At 32.8% G+C, this 27,684-nt stretch overlaps 1 protein-coding gene across 10 annotated transcripts in view; it reads right to left on the bottom strand.

The window, feature by feature from the left end:
- The window catches only part of LOC134840622 (rho guanine nucleotide exchange factor 7-like), a 90,879-nt gene that overhangs the window by 50,138 nt on the left and 13,057 nt on the right, over nucleotides 1–27,684 (bottom strand). For 9 of the 10 annotated variants that reach the window (XR_010162431.1, XR_010162432.1, XM_063856559.1 and 6 more), the window contains exons 2-5: nucleotides 10,878–10,957; nucleotides 7,259–7,353; nucleotides 6,138–6,383; nucleotides 857–1,046 (exon numbers count right to left, since the gene is read on the bottom strand). Coding sequence is in view for 8 of the 10 variants with exons in the window: in XM_063856559.1 (XP_063712629.1) it covers nucleotides 857–1,046; nucleotides 6,138–6,383; nucleotides 7,259–7,353; nucleotides 10,878–10,957 (611 nt within the window). In the remaining 2 variants the exon portion in view is untranslated. The remainder of the gene's footprint in view (nucleotides 1–856; nucleotides 1,047–6,137; nucleotides 6,384–7,258; nucleotides 7,354–10,877; nucleotides 10,958–27,684) is intronic. The other variant, XM_063856560.1, reaches the window with a different exon arrangement.

The following is a 27,684-nucleotide window of genomic DNA, read 5'->3' as shown; positions in this document are numbered from 1 at the left end:
CTGAAATCCATTTTCGAGATTGAAGTTATTCGCCCTTTTTTTCTCTTATTTTGACAAATGGAACTGAATTGTAATTAAACAGAAATCAAAAATCAAATCGCGAAAAATTTTAAATTTTCCACTGAAATCCATTTTCGAGATTGAAGTCATTTGCCCTTTTATTCCCTCGTTTTAGCAAATGGAACTGAATTGTAATTAAGCATAGCCAACTGACAGTTGGAAAAGAGTAATAAACCCAAGGAAACTGAAAAAACTGACTTGTTTTTTTTTTTTCAAAAATCTTCAAATTTTGAATTTCAAAGAAAAAAATAGATGGTCTTAAAGCTCAGTTACTTTGTAGAACAATTTATGATGGACTTTTTTATGTTAAAATTAACCCAATTTGAGGAAACTGGATCAATAGGTAAACTTTTATTTCGCTGGGAAATCTGATAATTCATTTCCATTTTCGAAATTAGAAGTAGATCACGTGTTTCGTGACTTTTACAATTGTGCTGTTCGATAGTGGAGTTTACCTTCCTTTTAAAAATAGTAATGCACTAAACTTAAAAGGAAATCACATGTCAAGCCGTGAAAAATCAAAATTGAGTGGACAAATTTTAAGTCTTTTTCCTGAAAAAAAAAACAAAAAAAATCAGCAAGACCTATATAAGAATACTCACTTCGCTCATTACTCTCAAACAGAAATCAAAAATCAGACCGCAAAAAATCAAATTTCAGCGTGAACAACTATTTAGACTTTTTGCAGAAAAAAGAAGAAAAAAATGAACATGACCTATTTAAGTGTCTAAATTTCGTTCATTGACGCTTGAACGCAATTATTGCTTTGCACCAGACAGAGAAGAGTAATACTGACCGAAATTGAGGCCTTAATTTCGCGGAGGATGCCAGAGTAGGTCTCGATTTGTCTGAAAGGCTGGGAGAAGGCGGCTGTTAAGTCCAGAATGGTACCACTGTAGCCACTACCTGCTGCTGGAGATGGCGAGGAGGAGGCGGGAGCACCCAGGGATGATCTACTGGCCTTGGCAAAGCTGTCTAGTTGAGAGCTGAACAAACAAAAGATAAAGTCCGTTCTACTCCGCTGAAGAGATGTTCTCTAGGTGAAGTAAAGCAGGATAATTTAAAAAATCACTAGTAGGAAAAATTACTTCCGACCTATAATTTCAGAGAACGACATAGAACTCAACTCCTTTTGTGTTTATAACTTGAAATTTGACACAAAGAGGAATAGAAAACCATGCCAGCTAGTTGGTAAGCAATTTGACAAATTCCCATTTCCCATGACTTGTTCTCGCTCAACTGAGCTCTGATCAAAGCAGAGTCAGAGCGAGGTCTTCTATTCTATTCTGTTACTAATACAACTGTATCCAGTTATGTTCTGATTCGTTAAGCAATACAACTTATGTTCAATAGAACTCTTTTAATGGGTGGGATCAGATTGGCTGGTACAAAGGCACTAAGGTGCGAGTCCAAAACTGTTTATCTTACTTAGACAAGTTTCGCTGCGTGACGTAGAGCAAATTGGGCAGGAAGGGAAAAGAAGCAACGGACAGTCAATTCTATTAAGCCCTCGCCAACTCAAATCACTCGTATAGCTTTTGTCAGACTTAAAAAACATAGACAGCAGCCAGTTGTAAGAGTGTCAATGAATACTAGAAAACAAAAAAGCCTTGTTTATTTATGAAACATCAATTTTCGAATTTTGAAGAAAAAATTATGCTGCTTTAAAGCTCCTTGCATTTCAAGTTTTTGTACAACTTATGATTAACAATTTTTTTTTGATGACAATTAATTTTTATATTCCGTTGGTGATTACAATTTAAAATCCACGTTCGCAACTTAAAGTCGTTCATACTTTTTCGCTCAATTTCCATTTTTGTAATTGAGGACCACAAACTTCCTTCCTTTCAACAAATGAAATTGAATGGAACTTAAAAAGAAATCAAAAGTCGATTTGAAAAAACTTAACACAAAGGCGAAGCTACAATTCAGAAAAGCAGCTCTAAACGCTAATAGAGATGCTACAACAGCTACAGATGATAATAAATTGCCAACGATACGCAGCAAAAACGTCACCGAAAAACAAAAAAGGGCTAAGTGCGGCATTGAACCTCCGACTTGTCGACGAGCAGTCTCGCTTCCTTTCATCTGATCCACTGTCGATTGACAATCAGCAAACACTAGCCACCAAGCAGAGAACAGATGCTCTGCTATTTCCAATGCTACAGATCGTGCTTCTAGCAAAAATGCCATCAAAAGAGCTGTTTTATTAGCGAGTTTGGTTGAGGCAAAAATGTGAAAATACAAGAAACACCACTATTAAAATTTTAACTCAAGAAAGAAACGCGACAAACACGACCCATTTGAGTGTGTTCAGTACAATCATTGACACTTAACTTTTTGTCCAAGTCTCAATCATATTTACAAATAAACAAAACAAAAACGTATCCAACGAACTGTATCGTTACTTAAAAAGTAGCCGACATTAAAGAAAACAACGCCACGCTATTCACTCTGTATAGTTAAAGTTATTTTAGCTACACTAAGCCTTGTTTTCGAGCATCTGATTGAATTAGAAAGACCGCTTATGTCCGATAGGTAAACACTTACAGACTCACAGACCAAAACAAAAACATCTAAACAACTGTTGAATCATTAAATTATTTATATTCAAATGAAAAAAGATCTTTATATACGGATGGATATACATATTTTTTTTTACAAATTATTACTTGTACATGCTTGTTTGACTGTTTAGGCCGGAATTGCATGCATAACTAAAGAATACATAGCATCTAAGACACAATTTCCTACATGAACTAGCTGACCCATGCATAGATAATTATGTGCTTAACCATTGCGAAGAACGCTTCAGCATGGCAAGAAAGTCTCACGCGCAGGTAAAACGTATCCAACAACCCAACGCATAGTTCAACTTCAACCTACAGAAAAAATTGAAATTTCGAAATTCAAACAAAAAATAAGGCCTTAAAGCTCATTGAATTTCAAGAAAAATTTATAATCGGCACTTTTTTTTAGAAAACTAGATTATTAGGATTAAGATTATTAAGATTATTAAGATTATTCAATCCTCAATGATTCATCCCACATTTGTTGTTTGTTTTGTATATGTAAGCAATTTTTATTTTTTAGAAACCTTTAAAAAAAAAAAAAAAAAACCTTTAAAAAAAAAGATTATTAGGGAAAATTATTATTTTGCTGTATAATCTAAATATTAAATTCCACTTTCGATAATAAAAATTGATCCCATTTTTGTGCGCCATTTCATAATCGGAGAGTGCATTTTGTCTACCTTCTAGGATATGTACTTGAATTAAACCCAAAAAGTGCATATATACCTAAGAGCATTCATATGTATGAATGCACTTCTTTTGTTATTAGAGCATTTTACAACTTTTCCTGAAAAAAAAAACGAAACAAAACCACCACGACCTATATAAGAGCCTAAATAAAGTTCATGGACTCAGAAAAAATTGAAATTTCGAAATTCAAACAAAAAATAAGGCCTTAAAGCTCATTGAATTTCAAGAAAAATTTATAATCGGCACTTTTTTTTAGAAAACTAGATTATTAGGATTAAGATTATTAAGATCATTAAGATTATTCAATCCTCAATGATTCATCCCACATTTGTTGTTTGTTTTGTATATGTAAGCAATTTTTATTTTTTAGAAACCTTAAAAAAAAAAAAAAAAAAAACCTTTAAAAAAAAAAAAGATTATTAGGGAAAATTATTATTTTGCTGTATAATCTAAATATTAAATTCCACTTTCGATAATAAAAATGGATCCCATTTTTGTGCGCCATTTCATAATCGGAGAGTGCATTTTGTCTACCTTCTAGGATATGTACTTGAATTAAACCCAAAAAGTGCATATATACCTAAGAGCATTCATATGTATGAATGCACTTCTTTTGTTATTAGAGCATTTTACAACTTTTCCTGAAAAAAAACGAAACAAAACCACCACGACCTATATAAGAGCCTAAATAAAGTTCATCGACTTTTAACAGAGGCGAAGCGAAGCCTCGCACCACTTGCGATACAACACAAACAAAAACCCTGAGTTGAAAAAAAAATTAAATGTTAAAACTAGGTGATCCAAAATTTTTAAATTTCGAAATAAAAAGCAACTAGGTGCCCAACTAAAGCTGGAGGCATGTAATTGATAATGAATGAAATTGCTAAACTGATGCGGCACGAAAAAGGTGATTTCAAAAATTGGACTTTGCCCAAAACCTTGGTTGTTTCTCTTCTGAAACAAGTTAGAAGAGTAAGTTGTGTTTCCCTTGAAACGATCAAAAATTAGGTCATCAGGCCAATAAAAATAGGCCGAAATATTTAAGGTCGAGGAAGTTTTAAAGCCAATTTAACAAAACGAAGGAAATACGAGCTCAAGGTAAGTAAAATTACGAATTGTACCAGTAAATCAAAACCTAAAAGCAACATTGAAGAAAAATGCTCGCAGCAAAAACAAATTCAAGATGTGACAACTAAGCCGACAACAGATAAGCAGACAAGTAATAGGCCGACAATTTTATTTGAAACAGAAAATTCCCGTTTAAAAAAAAACAGGTCCTGATCAGATTCAAACCCAGGACCTTTGCCGCACCATGCATGTTTGTTACCTCCAGGCTAAGTTGTCCGGGAACGCATAGAAAATTGAGTTCGTTATGAGCCAAGATACAAGTGATTCTGTTAAGCAAGTTTTTAACCCGAAAAAAGTCTATATTCCAGTTTGATAACGCTTGCTAATCGCAAACGTAAAACGTATAGATAAATAGATCAATTACACTGATAACCAAAAAATGCGAAATAGATTGTAAAATGAAGGAGTGTTTTAATATCAGGATGGATCAGTGTGTTTTTCCTAGCAATTAAATGGCTGGGAGACTTGAACTTGATTGCTTGGCTGCTTAACCTAAAAACGTATTGATGATCAAAGAAAAGCCAGCTATTTGATGATATACTTATGTAAAAGCATTAGCTTAATCATGCATAGATGAGTTTAAATATTTTGTCACGTGAATCTCAATATAGTTATAGATGCGTGATGTCACTTATTCTCACTAATCCCGTAATTGTTTTTAAACTATATATTTTTTCAATTTCAAACGTGTCTTTTGGTGTTACTTAGTTCGCTTTAAAACCCAAACTGTCGTTTAAGTTGTGCGCAGTGCTTCTTTCGAATAACCTTATGTTGAATCAGCGATGTCTAAAAACCTTAACGCTTTTTCAGAGTTTGTGGCAGCTCTTTTTAAAAGTGTAGTCGAAAACGCCATTAAATAGGTCTATATTCCCTTCTAGGAACGCTTGATAATCGCAAGCGTAATAAAAACTTTGAACCGAAACTCTCAAGATACACGAAGCAGAGCTTCCCACCACGTGCGACACCACGCAAACATACAACTCTTTAATAAAATATCTAGAAAGCTATAACTACATCTACTACATTTCTTTTAAATTATGTTCAAATTGAGGAAAACATGTATAGAAACAAAATCGGCAGCTCTAAAAAAAGCATTCGAAAATCTCACGAGCGGCAGCTAAGCTGACAAAATTGGGTAAAGCCAGTTAATCGGAACACAGCTGTTTGGAAAATACAAAAGATGAACATCTTTTACTCTCAAATAACGCAATGTAAGGTGATAAAGCCGATATCTGAGTCGAAACATTTGAGCCGAAAAAACCTTGAAAACTTTTTAATTACAGAAAATCATGATGGCAAATTCGAAAATTCTAGGAGCTAATCAAATGTCCAATACAAAAAAGAGTTGACAAGTCAGCGCAGTGAAAATTACGGTGACCAAAAATGAGCGGAGAAACGATAGATTGTCAATTTTTTTCTAACGTAAAATTTTTTTTAATTTGCAAAAAAAAAACAGGTTCTGGCCAGACTAAAACTAAGAACTTTTTTCGTCGTAGGCAAAAACGTTATAGCTTGAGACAAAAAATTGTACCGTGTTTGAACGCAAAATGTGGTAAGCATTCGAAACTATGCAAAGATTTAGCTAAACAAGATAAAACAGAATGTCGCGAGTGTAAAAATACTTACAAGGTCCACAAAATTTCCAATTACATGTTCTTCTTCGAGTTTAGTTATATACGTTATTACCTATGGTTTGAGATGACACGCAGGGCTAGAGGATGATTGGCGCAATAAACCACCAGCAGGTTTCTATATCTGGACAGGAACGAGCACATCTGCTTGGCGAACTTCCCCCCCTGCTGACTGGAAGGGGATGATGAGGAGGATGTGGCCAACTTACATGCATCTGTCAGCTCTTTCGTGAGCGTTTTTACCAACTGTGTAATCTCATGCAAATTGCAACACAAGATGTCATAATCCTTCGCAGACAATCTACACAAAACAAAGCCTTACAATTAAAATTCAGCAAGTGGCAATTAACAATAAGGAAAAGATACTAACCACATTTAGAAAAATTGTTGAGCCCGAAAATTGAAGAACGTCGAAACGAAAATTCAAAAAATTATATAAAATTCAGAAAAATTTTATAAAAATGGATAAAAACAAGAACACATAGCCAGCACAGTAAAATAGGTCTTTACAAACAAAAAAGGGAATTTTTTCAATTGTCGAATACCATAGAAAACGATAGCTAACGCAAAATGAAAAATATCAATAATCTCAAGAAACAAAAAAATTCTTTCCGGAAAATTTATCTGATATCAGGGCACTAGACATTTACATTTATATGAGTTAATCCAAAATTATAATCGCGCAAAAAAGAAAAAATTTGTTAAAATTAACTGTGTCATCGCATCAACCTGAATTCAAACGAAATCGTAAGCCTAAAACCCGTAGCCGGCAATAACTAAACACAGTGAAAATTTAATATACAGTTGCAATCGGTCTCGATAAATATAACAGTGAGCATGATCAGTTGAGCATGTCAGATCTTTCCAGTTCCGAGTATGGCAATAGCTCTCATATCAGCAGCCCAAAATTTAACAAACTTGTGGCTGGAGAAAAGACTAGCGCCCTGGTGTAAAAAAAATGTTACCACAAATATAATCGCCTAAAACGTAACGCAGAGTAAATCGAAGAGTATATGACCAGAGAAAGAAAAGAGCTAAAAAATCTAAATTTAAAAAAATACATTCAAATGAGTAAAATCCCGCAAACAACTCTTTTTACTAAGAATCAAGATTCCAAATCAAGCCCGACATACTGTTTATCAGAGGGTGGGATTTTATGGATAAGCTCAAAATTACATGTTACTGTTTCCGAGTGGAATGAGCGACTTCTCCAGGAGGTTGTTGAGACTGTCCTCGAACCTCATCTGTGACTCCAGCAACGAGTAGAGACCCTGCATATACAAACATTCTGTTTTCTACAGAAACATGCCAATTGCACGAACAACGAATCAAACTGAACAAGCACGTCGAAATTTAAAAATGACATAAGTTTAAGTTTTCAACGTTCAACGTAATAACTCGTAAACACTCAAAACAGTTTTTTCATAGGCATTTTTAAAAAAGGATATACAAAAACCTGAACATGCAACATAAAATTTCAAAAGAATCAAATAGTTGAAGCTGACAGCATCTTCAAGACTGCCAATTGCTTGTTTCACATAGAGGCGATTTATTGTTTCACATGAAATAGAAAATAAAAGCGTTCAGATAGATATATTTTTTCAAATTTTCAAAAGTAACTACGATCCATTCATTCTCTTGAAGAACAGCTCTTAAATTAAAATCTGACACGGACAATTTTTTTGAACAAAAAACAACTCATGTACGTAATCAAATCCAGATGCTCTGCCGTCCCAAGCATGGGCATTACCTCTAGGCTAAATAAGCAGAAATTGTCATTGGATTCGAGTGCTGTTTCTGTTAGCAACAATGTGTGCGGAGAAAAGCTATTACACGAGTACCATAACCTTGCTAATCGCACGGATAACAATAGCCAGCTGTAATATCATAAGAATCGGTTGTACTTTATAGCTGATTTATGCACATACTGCAACAATACTCGTCGTATCAGGTCAAAGCCACAAATTGTCCGACTGCAATTCAACTAATCTCGAAAATTTTGGAAATTTGGAATTTGATACAGAGGCGAAGCTGACACTAGCGAGAAAACGACAAAAAGCAGCTCTGTATAATAAAATAAGAAAAAGTAGAAATCAGACTCAAATTAGTAAAACTATTGCTATGCGACGAATTCAAACCAGCGACCTCGAGTATAAAGCAGAAACATGCTATGAAATTTCTAATGCTACAAATCGTGATTATAGCAAAAATTTTATTTGCGAGTTAGGTTAGAAAAAAGTCGGTTCATACTAAAACACTGCGCTGACCAGCTCGCAAGTGTAATAAACTACAAATATCTTAGCTTGTTTTTCATTCCCCAATAGCCAAAATCGAAAATGACGATAAAATTTTGAGTAGATGAGGTAATTATTATGACCCACTAGCTTGCCTCGATTCAAATTGGAATGACTTTGACTGCAGAAAAACTTAGTCCGAACAACAAAATTTAACACAGAAACTGAACAAGCAAAAAAGCTAGCTATATGAGACGGAACTGTCGGAAAAGAGTGCACTTGTTATTAAAAAAAAAACAAGCTTCTATTTTAGGACCAAGTTAACTAGCAAAAATCGAAACACAAATTTGGAAAAAAATCTGTTTTTTAATAACTTTAAAGAATTTACAGAAATCGTTCTTCGCATTGACCTTTGAAAACCATTGTTGACACCGTTTATGTTTTGTGGAAAGGCGTAAACGGACAAAGCCGAATAAAAAAGTTTTAATCGTCAATTTTTCTGAACTCTAAACGTCTGTAGCTATTACTGAAGGCTGTAAAATATATAAAAATTATATAAAATTTAAATTTTATTTTAAATTATAATTTTATAATAAATATTTTTATAATTTTATTTTAATAATATTCAAATTATTTTAAAAATATTTAAATTATATAATTAAAAAACTCGGATAGACATAATTAATTAAAATGAGCACTCAGTGCATTTCGGCCTTTTTTTGCATGCAAAATCTGAAGCTGAACAACCTTGAATTTTGGACAGACCGAATTTAAAATGCGAGTTCGTCGATTATCCGATGATTATGCTAGCCTAATTTTTAAATACTGCGATGAAAACTCTGATTTCACTATAAAACTATTAGTAAAATCAGTTCAAGAATGTAATTCCACCGTTTATAATGTTTTACAAAAACGATTATCAGGGACTTATTTTTAACAAAAAAAAAACAAACGAGGTGAAGATGGCAACTTATTCAAAATTTGAAAACTAATCGCAGAAAAATATTAGCAACCCTTAGCAATAATTTTCATTATTCAAGAAATAGTATTCGACGCTTCGGATGCAATTGCCCAGCGTGGTAACAGGTTTTGAGCGAAAACTATGCTTTATGAACTTTCGAAGATATGTTTATTTCAGTTTTAATTTTCGTTGATGTCTAAACAGTTGCTCTTTTTAATTAATTCTGTCTGTCCGAACCTTTTGCAATTCTCAAAAGCGTTTAACAAACTCATCGGACAACGTCTTAAATTCTGAAATAATTCTGTCCTTGAGACAGTGAAATAGAGTTAACATTGCAAACGAAATTTCCAAATTGAACTTGAACTGTCAAAAGAGCAAACCAAATTGATTGCTCTCTTCCAGAAGTCAGTTTCTTAGCACAATTCAAGCCTCTATTTTCAAATTTCAAAGCAAATTTCATTCCGCAAGATTGGATGTGCCCTTTTTCAAAAAAAGAACCCATAAAACGCCGACAAAAGGCAAACGCGAAACGTCGAAAAAAAGTTGCTAATAAGTTTCAGCTTTAAAGTCAGAATTATTTCAAAATTTAAATGGTTGCCTGATCAATTTGTTAAAAGCTATAAAAAGCACGAATCAACTTGTCAAAACCATTGTCAACAGAAAGCTGAAAAAGTTTCAATGAACTCAAACAAACCGAAAAAACATGATCGACTTGAAAACTTTCAAATATCCTTGGAAGCTCTTTGAACTTCAAGGATGTTTTTTTTGAATAGAACATTTTTATAAAACTGGCCTAATTAGATAAAACTGGGTCAATTGGTTACTTTTTACTCCAGCGAGAAATTAAAATATACATTTGTTATTGGAAAGCGTTTTTGCCTAATTTGCTTGAAACAAATCAAATTGAATTGAACTTAAAAGAGTGAAACTTGAGCGCTATCTGAGTTCTAAAAAAGTAGACCTGAACACACTTTTTACTCAACATGAACGGACCACCAAATAGCACGTTTTGAACGTCAACCATCAGCATATCAACCGAAGAAGCCACTGGTTTAAACTAAAGAGTAATAGCAATCAAAATATCAGCAGGTGCTCCTTTTTGATAAACAGGAAACGAAAACTCTAATTTTGATAACAAAACTTGGCTCTTTTCCACCCCCTCCCTTCCCTCCAAACATTTTAAAATTTTTCATTTTCTAGTGGTCTTGAAGAGTTTTCATGGCTAAATCCGCGATGTTAATTTGTTCACCGTGCCAATTCTTATTGAATTATGACAACATTAAAATAGTTGTCAAAAAATTAAAGGGAAAAGGTGACAGGGGCAGTGGAAAAGAGCTCCTAAAAATCCAGCAACCAAAAATGTGCTCAATTATACTTGGGAATGTATGATGAAATGACAAGTATCATGCACAATTACTCCGAACTGCCATACATACACTACGAAAAAACCACATACCGTATCGACCTAAAAAATCAAAATGTTTGACATGGGTTTTAACATTTCAAATATAAAACTCAAATCCTAATTCAAGCTGATTCTGTGCACAACTTCGAAAACTTCATATTTACATATCAGTTTATATCACAAATATTTACTTACAAGTGAATAATGCGATGTTTTTTGAGTATTTGTGGTGTTTTCTGGGCTATGCATCGTGTTTTCTCTCGGAGAAGATGAACCTTAAATCATAAGTCCGTTCAAAAATTTTATACAGAGGCGAAGTTGCACTTCGCATACACATGCAAAATTATGCCCGATAACGCTACTGGGAAAAACTGAATGAGTAAAACTTTGGGCCTACAAAATTTCCTTAAGTAACGCACGCCAATTATGAGTCTACATAATTGCTAAGTGAAGCAAGCCAATTATGACGCATTAGCAATACCAGTCAACTTGAAAAAGAAATTTACCATTTAACATGCTTCAATTTATAGAGCGGACGCATTTTAACTAGTATACGAAAAAGTTCGGTGATATGTTACAACAGGTGGTAATTTTGAGTATAGTGCATGTATTAAATTTGAGAGCTATAATGCATATTATAGAGATTTCATTTTCAATCACTTGTACTACTACTAAGATAGTTTTTGTAAATACATTACTCTGCCAAATGAAATGCTATTCAAAAATTCATACTTTACACTTCTTTTTTCAAAAAAATTGACTTTTGAAATAAATTATAAATAATGCCGTAAGTATAACAAAAAGCGACCCAGCTATTGACATTGAACCTAACATTTAAAGCAAAAGATCACCATAAGATCATTAAAAAAACATCCAAACCTGCCGAGGTTCGAACCCTCTTATTTTTGTTGCGGGTCTTCTTCCCTACCTATACGCTACAGATCCATGATTATTTGAAGCTAAAGTGCTATTTGTAATATAATAGTCTGTGTTAATATCCTTAGCATTGGCTGTACTTAATAGCTGGTTATTGATCAAAATGAACACATTTACAATATTTGTGTCGCAACAATATTTGGGACTTAGGTTGGAAAAAAAGAGAGATCATACTATAACACAAGCTTTGCTTGTGAAAACAGAGATGAAGCTACACTTCGCAAACACTTGAAAGAAGCGAGAAAACGGCATAAAGTAACTCTGAAAATGTTTAAACAAAAAGAAAAGGTCAAAATAAGCTTTGAGAAAAACGACGACCATCAAAAATCTTTGCCAAACTTTAGCATTTTTCGAGCCTGATGTGAAGCAGCATGTGATAGAGTTAAAAGGCAGCGGTAGTCAGAAGCTTCTTTTCTGAAGCTGCGCTGGTGTTCTTGGAAGTTCGTAATGAGAGTAAAACCAGGTAGTTATCTCTCCTGATCTCAGTGATCTCTCCTGAGAGATCACTGAGAAGCATACTAAATTGCTGGCGGTTTGTTTCCCAATCAAAAGCATATGGGTCGGCTTGAAAATGTCGGGCCCGACCGAGTTGAGTTTCCTATTAGCCTTTATTCCATCTTCGGCCATTCTCATAGAGATTGCTACTATTTTATGTTCTAGTAGTATTAATTTTTGAATAACTAGCATTTTTCCTTATTTGCAACTTTTGGGTGTTGTGTTAACTGATACTGAAATTTGCTACCAATCTTTTGTGCGTCATGAAAAATTGAGTCTTTAAACACCATGCATTTTCCCAAGGTTTTAGCTGAAGTAATCGAAAGTCTTTTAATTTTAGACCAGAGTTTGCGAGTAGCCTCTCCGACAGTCAAAGTTACCTATCAACTCAATCCGCTCCTTTTTCGTTATCTTCGACTAATTGTTTGATTTTCAGTTTGAGTCTCCTGAAAGTTGCTGATAGAGATTTTTCCTGTTTTGTGAGAAATTAGGAGCTTCTGTTGGCAAGTTTGGCTCTACCTCTTTGATGCATCCTATAGGTATGTGTCTAGAAACTGCGCCAGCTCTTCTTCACTCATTGCTCGAACTATGTAGTCAAATTTAAAGAAATTCAAGATAATTTTCTCAGTTATTTATGTTTTAATTTTGCAGGTGATTTCCAAGGTAAGGGCTGAAAGATCTGATCTCAGTATGCTGAGTCAATACGAGCCAGTTGACAAAACAAGATTTGATATTGTTGGGCTAAGGTCAGGTAATCTCAGTATGTTGTCAAAATCAACCAGTGGACAAAACAAGATTTGATATTGTTGGGCTAAGGTCAGGTAAGCTCAAGACTCGAAGCCAGATACATGTAATTCTGCAACCTTGAGCCGCACGAGTCAGGCTGTAGTTCAAAGAAATTTACTTCGAATTAACCCATTTATGTTCAACAGGAGACGTTGAAGCGAAGCGATAACGTTATTATTGGAATGTGGACATGGTGGATATATCACTGGGATTAGTCCCACTGTTGAGATCTAGGATTTGCATGACAGTTTCAACAAAACAAATAAAAATCCATGAGCAGTATTCTGTTCGTTCCATTTCATTTTGAAGTAGCTGCTCATCGAAAAGAATAAGGGGCTTTGCGTAGGGGAGAATGGGACATTGGAAAACAAAGTTTCCTGTGACTCTAGGCGACTTTAGTGTCGGTGGTTGCCAACATCCATTACTCTCTAGATGACATTGACTCTGTGCCCGTCCTTTGCCAGAAGTTGAATCTGTGCACTCCATACCTAATCTCTGGGAGGACTTTTCTTCGTCTTGTCTTCGCCAACAATTTGTAATTCATCTGTAAATTTTACATCGTGTTTTCCACATATCTATTTCATTGCTATCTTGAAGGATTCTATGATATGATAATCAGATCCCCAAGTTCCCAGCACTCAGATGGGAAGCATAGAGCTGACGATAAGATAGCTCTGCATAAGTGTACTTTTGAAGCTATCGTTGTCGCAGGCGAAAGAGATTTTATTGTTTTGCTTAACATCGTTGTTTAACATCGTCAGTCCAAAAAAAGTTTTCGCTGCTCGCCAGACCAACAACCTTCACGGGATGTTTCCCTCCAATGAAGTGATTAACATGAACAAAGTTATCTCAATTGGTGGCCTTTTTCGATTTCCAACTTTGAACTCAGTTATAGAACATTTCTTGCTAGTTAAGCAAAGTGTGATTTTGAAAGCTCCAACAAAACTCATTGTTTATTTATTCTTGTAACTTTGTCAGTTCTTTAACTTTACCCTCGAAAATAACTTTCAGGTCATCCGCGAATAGGAGGGCAATTGATGAAAACTCGGATCAACAAGGTTACGAGGACAGATCCTTGAGGGACCTCCGATGTGATCATCAGAGGGGCAAATGAAAAGAACTTACAAAGTTACAAGAAGATCTGCACTGTTCATTTTGTTGGAGCAATTGAAGTCACCTTTTGATAATTACAAGAAATGATGTATTCAACTTGATTTGCTTATTATAATTTAATTGCATTTGATCTATGATGGGGTCATTTAAAACGATTTTATGTTTTGATATTTGACCTCTTTAATAATGATTGCAAGCCCGCCACCTTTGCCACCGTTAGGAGGTCTGTTTTGGGAAACGATTTGTTTTGCGTAGGGGAGAATGGGACAATGGAAAACAAAGTTTCCTGTGACTCTAGGCGACTTTAGTGTCGGTGGTTGCCAATTGGTATATTATTTTATTTTACTTTGGTCTGGGGCCATTTTGCAGAACCCTCTGCTGGTATTAAATTTTCTGTAGTGGGGTTTGTGGTTAACTCTTGAAGGTATCTAAGGGGTTGATTTGGCAATAGTCACAGTTCCCACCGTGATATCAGGGTGACAACAGATTTTACTTTGCTAATTGAGAAGCAGTTTAGGTGCATCCACCCTCTATAATGGCACGAGACACTGTATTGGCTAATCAGAAACTTGTTTTGGCAAAGTCTAAAGGTAGATGGCGGGCCGGGGTTTGGTTCAATTACGCTTCGGAATAGTAGGGTGACTAGAAAATCAGCCATTACTAAGTACATGAGCAGGAAGGTTTTCTTGTTTTTCTCGTTGTTCCCTCGTCTTTTCTCTGTTTTTTTTTCTCCACGTCTCTCTCCACCTTCTCTAGATCTCTCTCGTTTCCTCAGCTTTTCATCCCTCTCATGCAATCTCTCGCGCGCAGCACTTTTTCGGGCTGTATGGCAGTGTGAAGGGAAGTTGGGCACCCCCGGATAGGGACTACATGGTCCAGCTGCGTATAGGAACTAATACTTTGAACCCAGGGTCCCTCCGTCATGCGACGCTCCGTGAACAGGTTAGACAAGACAAGCTTGATAGACAAGAAACTAGCAAGCCCGTCTCAATCAAGTTTTTCTTAGCACGCAATTCAAGCGATGAAACTTTGAAATAATTCAAGTTATTTCAAAAAACGATATGGTTCGCAAAAATTTAAGTTTTTCTAAGCAAGCTATTCAAGCAATGAAATTTAAATGTATTCAAGTTGTTCCCTAGAGCAAATAAATTCAAGAAAAAATTAATTTGCGTTAGCAAGCTATTCAAGCGATGAAACTTTGAAAAATTTCAAGCTACTTCGTAGTGCTCATTTTTTCGGAAAAATTGTGTATGTTTTTCTTAAGCAGGTAGTTCAAGCGATGAATTTCTGAAACACTTCGAATTATTTTACAAAAAGATTCGGTTCGTGATAGTTATAAGTTTGTCTAAGCGATCTATTCAAGCGATGAACTTTTGAATATTCCAAGTTTCTTAGACCGAATCATTTTGCGAAAAGTTGCAATTTTCTAAGCAAGCTAATCAGGCGATCAAACTAATGAAACGATGCATTATTTCATGGAGAAACTCAATTGGCGAAAAAATCAGTTATTTTTCTATTGAAGCCATTCAAGCGATGAAGCTTTGAAATTTTCCACAATGTTTCATGGAGCAAATCATTTCACAAAACGTTCAAGTTTTTTGAGCAAGCTATTCAAGCAATGAAACTTTTAAATATTTCAAAATATGTCCTAGCAAGATTTGGTTTGCTAAAAAATTAAGCAGGTTTTGCAACCCATAGGTTTTGAAGTATTCCAAGTTATTTTCGGAACATATCGGTTCCTAAAAAGTAAAAGCTTTCCTAAACAAGCTATTCAAGCGAAAAATTTCGCTAACTTTTCACGTATTTAGCATGCAATAAAAACTGAGACTTGAAAAATTAAAAAAAAAACTTATTGCAAGCATTTGTTTGCAGAAAATTAACCTTTTCTTAATCAAGTTGTATAGCAATTAAATTCAAAAAAACTAGACAGTTATCAACATATCGAATCGGTCCGCAAAAAACTACAGAGGAAATCATTTCTCAAAAAGTTTAAGTTCAAGTAGCACGTTCATCAAGCGATGAAACATAAAAACAATTCAAGTTGTATCTTATGCCAAATCAGTTTGCAAAGAAGGTAATTTTTGCTTAGCAAGCAAGTCAAGCAAGGAATTTGCAATATTTCAAGTTAATTCATTTAGAAAATCAGTTCGCGAAAATCTTCACTTTTCTTCGCACGCTATTCAAAAATTGAAGAAACTTTGAAAAAATTCAAGTTATTTCATCACGCGAATTATTTGACAGAAAATTCTGGTTGTTCTTTTGAGTCCACCAGGCGATGAAACTTCAAAAAAATTAAAGCTAATTCATAGAACAAATCAGTAACAAAAAAAAATCAAAAGATTCTCGGCAAACAACAAGCTACGAAAACTTGAAATATTTCAGAGTAATTCAAAGAGCAAACACTTTCGCGAAAAGTATTATAGGTTTTACTATTGAAGCCATTGTAGCGACGAAACTTTGAAACATTTCAAATTATTTCATAAAGCAAATCGGTTCACAAACATTTTGAGTTCTCAAGCAATCGATGCAAGCATTAGAACATTGAATTAATTCAAGTTTCTTCAATGACCGAATTTCAAAATATTTCATAGCAAGATTGGGTTTGCTAAATAATTCAGTTTTCTTAAGCAGGTTTTGCAACCCATAAGCTTTTGAAGTAATCCAAGTTATTTTCAGAAAGGATCGGTATCCAAAAAGTAAAAGCTTTCCTAAGCAAGCTATTCAAGCAAAAAATTTCGCTAACTTTTCACGTATTTAGCATGCTATAAAAACTGAGACTTGAAAAATTAAAAAAAAAACTTATTGCAAGCATTTGTTTGCAGAAAATTAACCTTTTCCTATTCAAGTTGTATAGCAATTAAATTCAAAAAAACTAGACAGTTATCAACATATCGAATCGGTCCGCAAAAAACTACAGAGGAAATCATTTCTCAAAAAGTTTAAGTTCAAGTAGCACGTTCATCAAGCGATGAAACATTAAAACAATTCAAGTTGTATCATATGGCAAATCACTTTGCAAAGAAGGTAAGTTTTGCTTAGCAAGCATGTCAAGCAATGAATTTGCAATATTTCAAGTTAATTCATTTAGCAAATCAGTTCGCAAAAATCTTCACTTCTCTTCGCACGCTATTCAAGAAATGATGAAACTTTAACAAAATTCAAGTTATTTCATGACGCGAATTAATTGACAAAAAATTCTGGTTGTTCTTTTCAGTCCATCAGGCGACAAAACTTCAACAAAAATTAAAGCTAATTCATAGAACGAATCAGTAAAAAAAGATTCTGGGCAAACAGCAAGCTACGAAAACTTCAAATATTTCAGAGAAATTCAAAGATCAAACCCTTTGGCGAAAAGTATAGGTTTTTCTATCGAAGCCATTGAAGCGATGAAACTTTGAAACATTTCAAATTATTTCATAAAGCAAATCGGTTCACAAAAATTTTGAATTCTTCTTAAGCAATCTATTCAAGCATTAAAACATTAAATGCAAGTTTCATTACTGCCCGAATTTCAAAAAATTTCTTAGCAACATTTAGTTTGTTAAAAAAAATTCAGTTTTCTTAAGCAAGTTTTAAAACCCATAAGCTATTGAAGTATTCAAAGCTATTTTTAAAACGGATCGGTTCCCAAAAATTTAAAGCTTTCCTAAGCAAGATAATCAAGCGAACAATTTTGCAACTTTTTCACTTTTTTAGCATGCTATACAAGCTATGAGACTTAAAAAACTTTAAATATTTTATTGCAAGCATTTGTTTGCAGAAAAAAAAACCTTTTCATAATCAGGTTGTATAGCGATTAATTTCAAAAAAAAATTATAGATTTATCAACATATCAAATCGGTCCGCAAAAAGCTACGGTAAATCATTTTTCAAAAAGTTTTAAGTTTTTCGCACGTTCATCAAGCGATGAAACATTAAAACAATTCAAGTTGTATCATATGGCAAATCACTTTGCAAAGAAGGTAAGTTTTGCTTAGCAAGCATGTCAAGCAATGAATTTGCAATATTTCAAGTTAATTCATTTAGCAAATCAGTTCGCAAAAATCTTCACTTCTCTTCGCAGGCTATTCAAGAAATGATGAAACTTTAAAAAAATTCTAGTTATTTCATGACGCGAATTAATTGACAAAAAATTCTGGTTGTTCTTTTGAGTCCATCAGGCTACAAAGCTTCAACAAAAATTAAAGCTAATTCATAGAACGAATCAGTAAAAAAAGATTCTGGGCAAACAGCAAGCTACGAAAACTTCAAATATTTCAGAGTAATTCAAAGAGCAAACACTTTCGCGAAAAGTATTATAGGTTTTACTATTGAAGCCATTGTAGCGACGAAACTTTGAAACATTTCAAATTATTTCATAAAGCAAATCGGTTCACAAACATTTTGAGTTCTCAAGCAATCGATGCAAGCATTAGAACATTGAATTAATTCAAGTTTCTTCAATGACCGAATTTCAAAATATTTCATAGCAAGATTTGGTTTGCTAAATAATTCAGTTTTCTTAAGCAGGTTTTGCAACCCATAAGCTTTTGAAGTAATCCAAGTTATTTTCAGAAAGGATCGGTATCCAAAAAGTAAAAGCTTTCCTAAGCAAGCTATTCAAGCAAAAAATTTCGCTAACTTTTCACGTATTTAGCATGCTATAAAAACTGAGACTTGAAAAATTAAAAAAAAACTTATTGCAAGCATTTGTTTGCAGAAAATTAACCTTTTCTTATTCAAGTTGTATAGCAGTTAAATTCAAAAAAACTAGACAGTTATCAACATATCGAATCGGTCCGCAAAAAACTACAGAGGAAATCATTTCTCAAAAAGTTTAAGTTCAAGTAGCACGTTCATCAAGCGATGAAACATTAAAACAATTCAATTGTATCATATGGCAAATCACTTTGCAAAGAAGGTAAGTTTTGCTTAGCAAGCATGTCAAGCAATGAATTTGCAATATTTCAAGTTAATTCATTTAGCAAATCAGTTCGCAAAAATCTTCACTTCTCTTCGCACGCTATTCAAGAAATGATGAAACTTTAACAAAATTCAAGTTATTTCATGACGCGAATTAATTGACAAAAAATTCTGGTTGTTCTTTTGAGTCCATCAGGCGACAAAACTTCAACAAAAATTAAAGCTAATTCATAGAACGAATCAGTAAAAAAAGATTCTGGGCAAACAGCAAGCTACGAAAACTTCAAATATTTCAGAGAAATTCAAAGATCAAACCCTTTGGCGAAAAGTATAGGTTTTTCTATCGAAGCCATTGAAGCGATGAAACTTTGAAACATTTCAAATTATTTCATAAAGCAAATCGGTTCACAAAAATTTTGAATTCTTCTTAAGCAATCTATTCAAGCATTAAAACATTAAATGCAAGTTTCATTACTGCCCGAATTTCAAAAAATTTCTTAGCAACATTTAGTTTGTTAAAAAAAATTCAGTTTTCTTAAGCAAGTTTTAAAACCCATAAGCTATTGAAGTATTCAAAGCTATTTTTAAAACGGATCGGTTCCCAAAAATTTAAAGCTTTCCTAAGCAAGATAATCAAGCGAACAATTTTGCAACTTTTTCACTTTTTTAGCATGCTATACAAGCTATGAGACTTAAAAAACTTTAAATATTTTATTGCAAGCATTTGTTTGCAGAAAAAAAAACCTTTTCTTAATCAGGTTGTATAGCGATTAATTTCAAAAAAAATTATAGATTTATCAACATATCAAATCGGTCCGCAAAAAGCTACGGTAAATCATTTTTCAAAAAGTTTTAAGTTTTTCGCACGTTCATCAAGCGATGAAACATTAAAACAATTCAAGTTGTATCATATGGCAAATCACTTTGCAAAGAAGGTAAGTTTTGCTTAGCAAGCATGTCAAGCAATGAATTTGCAATATTTCAAGTTAATTCATTTAGCAAATCAGTTCGCAAAAATCTTCACTTCTCTTCGCAGGCTATTCAAGAAATGATGAAACTTTAAAAAAATTCAAGTTATTTCATGACGCGAATTAATTGACAAAAAATTCTGGTTGTTCTTTTGAGTCCATCAGGCGACAAAGCTTCAACAAAAATTAAAGCTAATTCATAGAACGAATCAGTAAAAAAAGATTCTGGGCAAACAGCAAGCTACGAAAACTTCAAATATTTCAGAGAAATTCAAAGATCAAACCCTTTGGCGAAAAGTATAGACTTTTCTATTGAAGCCATTGAAGCGATGAAACTTTGAAACATTTCAAATTATTTCATAAAGCAAATCGGTTCACAAAAATTTTGAATTCTTCTTAAGCAATCTATTCAAGCATTAAAACATTAAATGCAAGTTTCATTACTGCCCGAATTTCAAAATATTTCTTAGCAACATTTAGTTTGTTAAAAAAAATTCAGTTTTCTTAAGCAAGTTTTAAAACTCATAAGCTATTTAAGTATTCAAAGCTATTTTTAAAACGGATCGGTTCCCAAAAATTAAAAGCTTTCCTAAGCAAGATAATCAGGCGAACAATTTTGCAACTTTTTCACTTTTTTAGCATGCTATAAAAACTGAGACTTGAAAAATTAAAAAAAAAACTTATTGCAAGCATTTGTTTGCAGAAAATTAACCTTTTCTTAATCAAGTTGTATAGCAATTAAATTCAAAAAAACTAGACAGTTATCAACATATCAAATCGGTCCGCAAAAAACTACAGAGGAAATCATTTCTCAAAAAGTTTAAGTTCAAGTAGCACGTTCATCAAGCGATGAAACATTAAAACAATTCAAGTTGTATCATATGGCAAATCACTTTGCAAAGAAGGTAAGTTTTGCTTAGCAAGCATGTCAAGCAATGAATTTGCAATATTTCAAGTTAATTCATTTAGCAAATCAGTTCGCAAAAATCTTCACTTCTCTTCGCACGCTATTCAAGAAATGATGAAACTTTAACAAAATTCAAGTTATTTCATGACGCGAATTAATTGACAAAAAATTCTGGTTGTTCTTTTGAGTCCATCAGGCGACAAAACTTCAACAAAAATTAAAGCTAATTCATAGAACGAATCAGTAAAAAAAGATTCTGGGCAAACAGCAAGCTACGAAAACTTCAAATATTTCAGAGAAATTCAAAGATCAAACCCTTTGGCGAAAAGTATAGGTTTTTCTATCGAAGCCATTGAAGCGATGAAACTTTGAAACATTTCAAATTATTTCATAAAGCAAATCGGTTCACAAAAATTTTGAATTCTTCTTAAGCAATCTATTCAAGCATTAAAACATTAAATGCAAGTTTCATTACTGCCCGAATTTCAAAAAATTTCTTAGCAACATTTAGTTTGTTAAAAAAAATTCAGTTTTCTTAAGCAAGTTTTAAAACCCATAAGCTATTGAAGTATTCAAAGCTATTTTTAAAACGGATCGGTTCCCAAAAATTTAAAGCTTTCCTAAGCAAGATAATCAAGCGAACAATTTTGCAACTTTTTCACTTTTTTAGCATGCTATACAAGCTATGAGACTTAAAAAACTTTAAATATTTTATTGCAAGCATTTGTTTGCAGAAAAAAAAACCTTTTCTTAATCAGGTTGTATAGCGATTAATTTCAAAAAAAATTATAGAGTTATCAACATATCAAATCGGTCCGCAAAAAGCTACGGTAAATCATTTTTCAAAAAGTTTTAAGTTTTTCGCACGTTCATCAAGCGATGAAACATTAAAACAATTCAAGTTGTATCATATGGCAAATCACTTTGCAAAGAAGGTAAGTTTTGCTTAGCAAGCATGTCAAGCAATGAATTTGCAATATTTCAAGTTAATTCATTTAGCAAATCAGTTCGCAAAAATCTTCACTTCTCTTCGCAGGCTATTCAAGAAATGATGAAACTTTAAAAAAATTCAAGTTATTTCATGACGCGAATTAATTGACAAAAAATTCTGGTTGTTCTTTTGAGTCCATCAGGCGACAAAGCTTCAACAAAAATTAAAGCTAATTCATAGAACGAATCAGTAAAAAAAGATTCTGGGCAAACAGCAAGCTACGAAAACTTCAAATATTTCAGAGAAATTCAAAGATCAAACCCTTTGGCGAAAAGTATAGGTTTTTCTATTGAAGCCATTGAAGCGATGAAACTTTGAAACATTTCAAATTATTTCATAAAGCAAATCGGTTCACAAAAATTTTGAATTCTTCTTAAGCAATCTATTCAAGCATTAAAACATTAAATGCAAGTTTCATTACTGCCCGAATTTCAAAATATTTCTTAGCAACATTTAGTTTGTTAAAAAAATTCAGTTTTCTTAAGCAAGTTTTAAAACTCATAAGCTATTTAAGTATTCAAAGCTATTTTTAAAACGGATCGGTTCCCAAAAATTAAAAGCTTTCCTAAGCAAGATAATCAGGCGAACAATTTTGCAACTTTTTCACTTTTTTAGCATGCTATACAAGCTATGAGACTTAAAAAACTTTAAATATTTTATTGCAAGCATTTGTTTGCAGAAAAAAAACCTTTTCTTAATCAGGTTGTATAGCGATTAACTTCAAAAAAAATTATAGAGTTATCAACATATCAAATCGGTCCGCAAAAAGCTACGGTAAATCATTTTTCAAAAAGTTTAAGTTTTTTAGAACGTTCATCGAGCGATGAAACATTAAAACAATCAAGTTGTATCATTGGCAAATCAGTTTGCAAAGAAGGTAAGTTTGGCTTAGCAAGCAAGTCAAGCGATGAATTTGCAAAATTTCAAGTTATTTCATTCACAAAATCAGTTCGCGAAAATCTTCACTTTTCTTCTCACGCTATTCAAGAAGTGATGAAACATTGAAAAAATTCAAGTTATCTCATGACGCGAATTAATTGACAAAAAATTCTGGTTATTCTTTTAAGTCCATCAGGCGATGAAACTTCAAAAAATTGAAAGCTCATTCATAGAACGAATCAGAAACAAAAAAATCAAAAGATTCTGGGCAAACAACAAGCTACAAAAACTTGAAATATTTCAGAGTAAATCAAAGATCAAACCCTTGGCGAAAAGTATAGGGTTTTTATTGAAGCCATTGAAGCGATGAAACTTTGAAACATTTCCAAGTTATTTCATAAAGCAAATCGGTTCACAGACATTTTGAGTTCTCAAGCAATCTATGCAAGCATTAGAACATTGAATTAATTCAAGTTTCTTCTATGACCGAATTTCAAAATATTTCATAGCAAGATTTGGTTTGCTAAATAATTCAGTTTTCTTAAGCAGGTTTTGCAACCCATAAGCTTTTGAAGTAATCCAAGTTATTTTCAGAAAGATATGTATCCAAAAAGTAAAAGCTTTCCTAAGCAAGCTATTCAAGCGAAAAATTTCGCAAAGTTTTCACGTATTTAGCATGCTATAAAAACTATGAGACTTGGAAATTTTAAAAAAAACTTATTGCAAGCATTTGTTTGCAGAAAATTAACCTTTTCTTAATCAAGTTGTATAGCGATCAAAATCAAAAAAAAATTATAGACAGTTATCAACATATCGAATCGGTCCGCAGAAAGCTACAGAGTAAATCATTTCTCAAAAATCTTAAGTTTTTTCGCACTTTCATCAAGCGATGAAACATTAAAACAATTCAAGTTGTATCATATGGCAAATCACTTTGCAAAGAAGGTAAGTTTTGCTTAGCAAGCATGTCAAGCAATGAATTTGCAATATTTCAAGTTAATTCATTTAGCAAATCAGTTCGCAAAAATCTTCACTTTTCTTCGCACGCTATTCAAGAAATGATGAAACTTTGAAAAATCCAAGTTATTTCATGACGCGAATTAATTGACAAAAAAACTCTGGTTGTTCTTTTCAGTCCATCAGGCGAAGAAACTTCAGAAAAATTAAACTAATTCAAGAACGATTCACTAACAAAAAAGCGAAAGAATCTGGGCAACAACAAGCTACGAAAACTTGAAATATTTCAGAGAAATTCAAAGATCAAACCCTTTGGCGAAAAGTATAGGTTTTTCTATTGAAGCCATTGAAGCGATGAAACTTTGAAACATTTCAAATTATTTCATAAAACAAATCGGTTCACAAAAATTTTGAATTCTTCTTAAGCAATCTATTCAAGCATTAAAACATTAAATGCAAGTTTCTTCACTGCCCGAAATTCAAAATATTTCTTGGCAACATTTAGTTTGCTAAAAAAATTCAGTTTTCTTAAGCAAGTTTTGCAACCAATCTATTGAAGTATTCAAAGCTATTTTTAAAACGAATCGGTTCCCAAAAATTAAAAGCTTTCCTAAGCAAGATAATCAAGCGAACAATTTTGCAACTTTTTCACGTTTTTAGCATGCTATACAAGCTATGAGACTTGAAAAACTTTTAAATATTTTATTGCAAGCATTTGTTTGCAGAAAAAAAACCTTTTCTTAATCAGGTTGTATAGCGATTAATTTCAAAAAAAATTATAGAGTTATCAACATATCAAATCGGTCCGCAAAAAGCTACGGTAAATCATTTTTCAAAAAGTTTTAAGTTTTTTAGAACGTTCATCGAGCGATGAAACATTAAAACAATCAAGTTGTATCATTGGCAAATCAGTTTGCAAAGAAGGTAAGTTTGGCTTAGCAAGCAAGTCAAGCGATGAATTTGCAAAATTTCAAGTTATTTCATTCACAAAATCAGTTCGCGAAAAACTTCACTTTTCTTCACGCTATTCAAGAAGTGATGAAACATTGAAAAAATTCAAGTTATCTCATGACGCGAATTAATTGACAAAAAATTCTGGTTGTTCTTTTAAGTCCATCAGGCGATGAAACTTCAAAAAATTGAAAGCTCATTCATAGAACGAATCAGAAACAAAAAAATCATAAGATTCTGGGCAAACAACAAGCTACAAAAACTTGAAATATTTCAGAGTAATTCAAAGATCAAAACCTTGGCGAAAAGTATGGGTTTTTTATTGAAGCCATTGAAGCGATGAAACTTTGAAACATTTCCAAGTTAATTCATAAAGCAAATCGGTTCACAAACATTTTGGGTTCTCAAGCAATCTATGCAAGCATTAGAACATTGAATTAATTCAGGTTTCTTCACTGACCGAATTTCAAAATATTTCATAGCAAGATTTGGTTTGCTAAATAATTCAGTTTTCTTAAGCAGGTTTTGCAACCCATAAGATTTTGAAGTAATCCAAATTATTTTCAGAAAGATATGTATCCAAAAAGTAAAAGCTTTCCTAAGCAAGCTATTCAAGCGAAAAATTTCGCAAAGTTTTCACGTATTTAGCATGCTATAAAAACTATGAGACTTGGAAATTTTAAAAAAAACTTATTGCAAGCATTTGTTTGCAGAAAATTAACCTTTTCTTAATCAAGTTGTATAGCGATCAAAATCAAAAAAAATTATAGACAGTTATCAACATATCGAATCGGTCCGCAAAAAGCTACAGAGTAAATCATTCCTCAAAAATCTTAAGTTTTTCGCACTTTCATCAAGCGATGAAACATTAAAACAATTCAAGTTGTATCATATGGCAAATCACTTTGTAAAGAAGGTAAGTTTTGCTTAGCAAGCATGTCAAGCAATGAATTTGCAATATTTCAAGTTAATTCATTTAGCAAATCAGTTCGCAAAAATCTTCACTTTTCTTCGCACGCTATTCAAGAAATGATGAAACTTTGAAAAATCCAAGTTATTTCATGACGCGAATTAATTGACAAAAAAACTCTGGTTGTTCTTTTCAGTCCATCAGGCGAAGAAACTTCAGAAAAGTTAAACTAATTCAAGAACGATTCACTAACAAAAAAGCGAAAGAATCTGGGCAACAACAAGCTACGAAAACTTGAAATATTTCAGAGAAATTCAAAGATCAAACCCTTTGGCGAAAAGTATAGGTTTTTCTATTGAAGCCATTGAAGCGATGAAACTTTGAAACATTTCAAATTATTTCATACAACAAATCGGTTCACAAAAATTTTGAATTCTTCTTAAGCAATCTATTCAAGCATTAAAACATTAAATGCAAGTTTCTTCACTGCCCGAAATTCAAAATATTTCTTGGCAACATTTAGTTTGCTAAAAAAATTCAGTTTTCTTAAGCAAGTTTTGCAACCAATCTATTGAAGTATTCAAAGCTATTTTTAAAACGGATCGGTTCCCAAAAATTTAAAGCTTTCCTAAGCAAGATAATCAAGCGAACAATTTTGCAACTTTTTCACTTTTTTAGCATGCTATACAAGCTATGAGACTTAAAAAACTTTAAATATTTTATTGCAAGCATTTGTTTGCAGAAAAAAAACCTTTTCTTAATCAGGTTGTATAGCGATTAATTTCAAAAAAAATTATAGAGTTATCAACATATCAAATCGGTCCGCAAAAAGCTACGGTAAATCATTTTTCAAAAAGTTTCAAGTTTTTTAGAACGTTCATCGAGCGATGAAACATTAAAACAATCAAGTTGTATCATTGGCAAATCAGTTTGCAAAGAAGGTAAGTTTGGCTTAGCAAGCAAGTCAAGCGATGAATTTGCAAAATTTCAAGTTATTTCATTCACAAAATCAGTTCGCGAAAATCTTCACTTTTCTTCTCACGCTATTCAAGAAGTGATGAAACATTGAAAAAATTCAAGTTATCTCATGACGCGAATTAATTGACAAAAAATTCTGGTTGTTCTTTTAAGTCCATCAGGCGATGAAACTTCAAAAAATTGAAAGCTCATTCATAGAACGAATCAGAAACAAAAAAATCATAAGATTCTGGGCAAACAACAACCTACAAAAATTTGAAATATTTCAGAGTAATTCAAAGATCAAAACCTTGGCGAAAAGTATGGGTTTTTTATTGAAGCCATTGAAGCGATGAAACTTTGAAACATTTCCAAGTTAATTCATAAAGCAAATCGGTTCACAAACATTTTGGGTTCTCAAGCAATCTATGCAAGCATTAGAACATTGAATTAATTCAGGTTTCTTCACTGACCGAATTTCAAAATATTTCATAGCAAGATTTGGTTTGCTAAATAATTCAGTTTTCTTAAGCAGGTTTTGCAACCCATAAGATTTTGAAGTAATCCAAATTATTTTCAGAAAGATATGTATCCAAAAAGTAAAAGCTTTCCTAAGCAAGCTATTCAAGCGAAAAATTTCGCAAAGTTTTCACGTATTTAGCATGCTATAAAAACTATGAGACTTGAAAAATTAAAAAAAACTTATTGCAAGCATTTGTTTGCAGAAAATTAACCTTTTCTTAATCAGGTTGTATAGCGATCAAAACCAAAAAAAATTATAGACAGTTATCAACATATAAAATCGGTCCGCAAAAAGCTACAGAGTAAATCATTTCTCAAAAATCTTAAGTTTTTCGCACTTTCATCAAGCGATGAAACATTAAAACAATTCAAGTTGTATCATATGGCAAATCACTTTGCAAAGAAGGTAAGTTTTGCTTAGCAAGCATGTCAAGCAATGAATTTGCAATATTTCAAGTTAATTCATTTAGCAAATCAGTTCGCAAAAATCTTCACTTTTCTTCGCACGCTATTCAAGAAATGATGAAACTTTGAAAAAATTCAAACTATATCATGACGCGAATTAATTGACAAAAAATTCTGGTTGTTCTTTTAAGTCCATCAGGCGATGAAACTTCAAAAAATTGAAAGCTAATTCACAGAACGAATCAGTAACAAAAAAAATCAAAAGATTCTGGGCAAACAACAAGCTACGAAAACTTGAAATATTTCAGAGTAACTCAAAGATC

The sequence above is a fragment of the Symsagittifera roscoffensis genome, chromosome 2 (genome assembly GCF_963678635.1).
Source record: "Symsagittifera roscoffensis chromosome 2, txSymRosc1.1, whole genome shotgun sequence".
NCBI lineage: Eukaryota > Metazoa > Xenacoelomorpha > Acoela > Convolutidae > Symsagittifera > Symsagittifera roscoffensis.
The sequence above is the reverse complement of the archived record's forward strand: the minus strand, read 5'-3'. Positions and strand labels throughout refer to the sequence as shown.